This window comes from Myotis davidii, unplaced genomic scaffold (assembly GCF_000327345.1).
Source record: "Myotis davidii unplaced genomic scaffold, ASM32734v1 scaffold149, whole genome shotgun sequence".
NCBI lineage: Eukaryota > Metazoa > Chordata > Mammalia > Chiroptera > Vespertilionidae > Myotis > Myotis davidii.
The window spans coordinates 467,484-472,233 of NW_006352194.1; the positions used below are offsets into that span (position 1 = coordinate 467,484).

The window sequence follows — 4,750 nt, forward strand, 5'->3', positions numbered from 1 at the left end:
GGTGAAAAAACTAAAACAAAATTATGAGACAGTGGAGGAAATTCAAACACCAGGTGGGTATTGTCCCCATGTGCTAGGAGTTCCTGTTCTTTCTTTTGGGGTGATGATGGTGTTGTGTCTGTTCAAAAAAAAAAAAAAGAGTTGCAAGCTTCCGGTTAGGATGGTGACATAGGGCCCTGCTCAGGTAGCTCAGCTGGTTAAACCATGTGCTAGGAGTTCTTGTTCTTTCTTTTGGGGTGATGATGGTATTGTGTCTGTTCAAAAAAAAAAAAAGTTGCCGAAACCGGTTTGGCTCAGTGGATAGAGCGTCGGCCTGCGGACTGAAGGGTCCCAGGTTCGATTCCTTATTGGAGATGGGAGATGTTTGAGAACCAAGGTTTTACTGTACTAGGAAATAGTTCAGTGAGGTGAGAGGTAATGAGGTTATTGTAGTGGGCTATTGAAATGGTATGGGAAAGCTGGGTAATGATTTGAGCATTTGGCATTGGAACGTAGATATCAGAATTAATAGTCGTGCCCTAGTCAGTTTGGCTGAGTGGATAGAGCTTCAGCTCATGTAGTGAAGGGTCCTGGGTTTGATTCTGGTCGAGGGCACATACTAATGTTGCAGGCTCGATCCCTGGTCAGGGCATATACAAGTATCAAATGATGAATACATAAATAAGTGGAACAACAAATCAATATCTTTCTCTCAAAATTAATTTTTAAAAAAAGATGGTGTAGGTAAATGCGGCACTGGAGTCCTCCCGCAACCACATCAAAACTGCAACTAAACTACAGGACAACCATCATTTTGAACCACCTGAAATCTAGCTGAGAAGTCCTACAACTAAGGATATACAGAAGAAGCCACATTGAGACCGACCTTGTGCCTAAATGGCTGGACCGTGTGCAGGAAAGTGGGGAGCTATTTCATGTGGAACTGAGCGAGGAGGAGGAAGAATCTGTTGTGACCAGGTCAGGTGCAGTGAAAATAACTACTGAAGAGGATGATTACAAAGAAGGAAAGAAATATGTACCCAAACTCAAGCAGTTTACCGAAAATTTAAAAAGTCAAAGACTTTACCCAAGCACTATAATAATTTTTTTTAAAAATGGCAATGACATTGGGCCAGTCTCCATTCTAAAGCCGGCATGGCTCCGTGGCTAGAGTGTCAGCCCACGCACTGGAAGGTCTTGGGTTCGAGTCCCAGTCATGGGGCACATGCCTGGGTTGCAGGCTCAGCCGTGCAGGAGGCAGCTGCTGGCTGTTTCTCTCTCATTGAAGTTTTTCTCTCTTTCACTCTCCTTTCCTCTCTCTCTAAAAATATCAATAAAAACATATTTAAAAAAATAAAAAACCATCAGTCCAATCAGAAAACAGGAGTTGTTATCCAATAGAAGTACAAAGACATGAACGTCTATGTAAACCCCAAAAAGCTAGTGGTCTCCAAAGCCAAAGAGCAGCTCAAGCTGCCGGAAGTGCTGATGGGTATCATCCATCAGACCAAGTGGAGCTGGAGAAAAACCGGAAAACAGGCCGGGAGGGCCATGTGGTCCGCAGCCAGGAGCACCTGCCGTGAAGCGTGGTCAGATGTGACTGGTAAGTGCTGCTGCTGCGTCCTGTCAGCCGAGACCCATGGCTAACGATGCCTTGTCAGGAAGGCGATCCGAACAGAATCACAGCCAGGGCCCCAGCAGACGGAGGACTACTGGGGGAGACTGTTAGGCGTGGTGCACTGTCAGACCAAGTGTTCTTAAACACTCCAGTGCCTTGGAAAAAAGAGTCACATTTTAAAATAGAGACACCTTTTATTTTAAAAAAAGAGACACATATTGGAGTATTTTCAAAAGAAAGGTTATGATACCTAAGGTTTGCTTTGAAATAATCAGGTGAGATGGAGTGGGGAGAGGGGGGCTGGGAGAGATGAAACAGGATCGATAGTGAGTCGACAATTATGATGTTGGGTAATGGGGTCATGGATGTTTATGATGTTTGTTATATTCCTCCCTGCTTTTGTAATGGATTGAATTTTTACATAGTAAAGTAGGTTTTTGTGTTTTGTGTTTTGTTTTCTTATAATATGCCTTTATTGATTTTAGAGAGAGGAAGGGAGAGAGTAGAGAGATAGAAACATCAATGATGAGAAAGAATCATTGATCCACTGCCTCCTGCACGCCCCCTACTAGGGATCCATCCCACAACCCCAGGCATGTGCCCTGACTGGGATTCGAACCAGTGACCTCTTGGTTCATGGGTCAATGCTTAACCGCTGAGCCACACCAGCTGGGCGTAAAGTAGCTTTTAAAGATTTTTTAAAATCAAGGCAAAAAATCCCCACTTGGCTCTGTCGTCTGCCAGCAATCCCGACTAGTTGCTCTTGGTAACTGCCAGGAAGCCGAACCTCAAACTCTGGCCTCTAGGGAAGAGGCCCCAGGTACCATTCTTCTACCTCTGCTCAGGCTCGGCCTCTGACTGGACACCAGCCCTGCTCTGCATGCTGCCACCAGCCTGCCCTGAGAAATAGCTTGTGCGCGGCTGGGGGCTCCCCTCGGTGCCCTGTCACCGACAGAAGGGCCCTTGGAACAATACTGCTCTCCCCAGAGGCAGGCAAACATGTTTCTCCGAGCGAAGGGTCAAGGTGTTGCTTGGTAACACTGGTCTCTTTTCCTGGCTGCTAGTACCTCACAACCCAACTTCCCGCAATTTTATAAAATCCTGGGACCCCACGCTCAACTTACCCTATCTTCCTATCTCCTTTTACACCTACTTCCCACTCTTTGAGAGTCTATTCCGTAAGCACCTGGAATCCCCAGACTGTGGGCGGGGGTCCTCCATCAGAGCTGCTCCCCAGGCCCCCTCGTTCCCTCCCCCAGCAACCTCCACCCACCTGCCCCGACAACTCACTGTGCATGATGGCTAGGATCTCATACTGGGGCCTCAGGATCAAGGAGCGCCAGGGGAAGGCAGGGCAGGTGAGCTGGCGGTCCCTCAGGGCCAGGGCCTGCAGCAGGGTTTGCGGGGCCCCAGTCTCCAGTTCCCAGAAGGGCCCCTTGGTGGACAGGGGCAGGTGCAGCACCGTCACCTGGGCCTCCGTGCCCAGCACGCAGCGGGCGGAGCAGACCCCGAGGTACATTTCCACAGACTCCAGCATGAGGGGCTGCTCCTCAGGCACCACCACGGCCTTCGTGTCAATTCTGTGGGTCGACATGAACCAGATGGGCAGCTGCTTGGAGCTCTGGTTGATAGCAGAGATCATTTCCTCCAGGGTTCCATAGCTCTGGGGGCCGGTGAGGGGGCTGAAGAGGCCTGGGGGCACAGCAGAGGGTGTCAGGGGGCCAGGCCTGGGTTGGGTCCAGGACTAAATATACCAGGCCCCAGTCTGGCCAAAGAGGACCCAGATCCCCCCGAGGACAGGTGCCAAGGACAGGCCAGCATCTGGATACCCAGGCCGTAGGGTTGAGAAAGGGGAGGCAGCAAGTGACCACGTGTGAATGGACAGCGAGGGGCCGAGTGGAGATGGTCCCTCTGGCACACAGGCAGACACGGGGACAGAGAGAGAGAAGAGAACAGGGACCTATTCCTCATAGACACACTGACAGCTGCCACAGTTCCCTACCCCCTGACCCCGCCTGCCTCTCATTTTGCCAACTGTGCCTCCAGATAGCTCACCACGGCTCCAATGCCACACTTCCCACACCTGCCACCCCTTCCTGGGGCAGCACCACTGTCCCCCTTCCCCAAACTAGAGACCCAGGAGCCACTGGCCAAATGAGCTCTGACGTCGCCCCCTCCCCCCACTTAAGAGTCTGCCAATTCTGGCTGCTCTCACTTTTGCCCCTCCCCCACCCCATCCAATCTTGCCACCCGACTGCCCTAAACTAACCCCTCATCTGGACATGACTCCTGAGATTTTCCTGCCCAAAACACTCAACAAGCATCCAAGCTAGGAAACATCTTACAGACCCACTCTGAGGGCCATTCTGCAAAAACCCTGGTCTGGACTCTTCGAAACGTGGATGTCAGGACAAGGGAAGGCTGAGGGACTCTCCCAGCCCGAAGGGGACTAAGAAACAGATGGCTGCCTGCTCTGTGTGATCTGGGACTGGATTCGGGATCAAGGGGCAAAACTGCTACAAAGGGCATTATTCGGGCAGCTGGTGAAACTGGAATACAGACTGGGTTAGGCACTAGTGTATCAATATTAAATTTCCTAGATTTGATCATTAAACTATAGTTTTGTGAGCATATGTCCTTGTTCTTAGGAGACACACTAAATATTGGGGGTAATATTTAGATGTAAAGGGCATCATGTCTGCCATTTACTCTCAAATGATGCAAGAAAAATCCTATATAATAAAAGGCTAATATGCAAATCGACCAAACGGCAGAAAGACAGGTCACTATGAGGCACACTGACCACCAGGAGCTGCCCCCCTGGTGGTCAGTGTGCTCCCACAGGGGGCATACCACTCAGCCAGAAGCTGGGCTCGTGGCTGGTGAGCGCCGTGACGGTGACGGGAGCCTCTCCCACCTTTGTGGCAGTGCTAAGGATATCCGACTGACGTCTTAGGCCCACTTAAGCCCTCAGCTGGACATCCCCCAAGGGTTCCCGGACTGTGAGAGGGCACAGGCAGGGCTGAGGGCGCCCCCTCCCCCCAGTGCATGAATCTTGTGCACCGGGCCTCTAGTATATACACAAACACATACATATATAGTGACGTGACATGTTCAATGTGTGCGTGTGTGTGAAAGAGAGAGGAAGGGAAA

General features: G+C 50.5%; 1 protein-coding gene across 1 annotated transcript in view; it reads right to left on the minus strand.

Annotated features, from left to right (window-relative positions):
- THEMIS2 (thymocyte selection associated family member 2) overlaps nt 1-4,750 on the minus strand; it is a 16,393-nt gene that overhangs the window by 8,760 nt on the left and 2,883 nt on the right. The window contains exon 3 of the mRNA XM_006777633.2: nt 2,888-3,289. Within this exon, the coding sequence (XP_006777696.1) occupies nt 2,888-3,289 (402 nt within the window). The remainder of the gene's footprint in view (nt 1-2,887; nt 3,290-4,750) is intronic.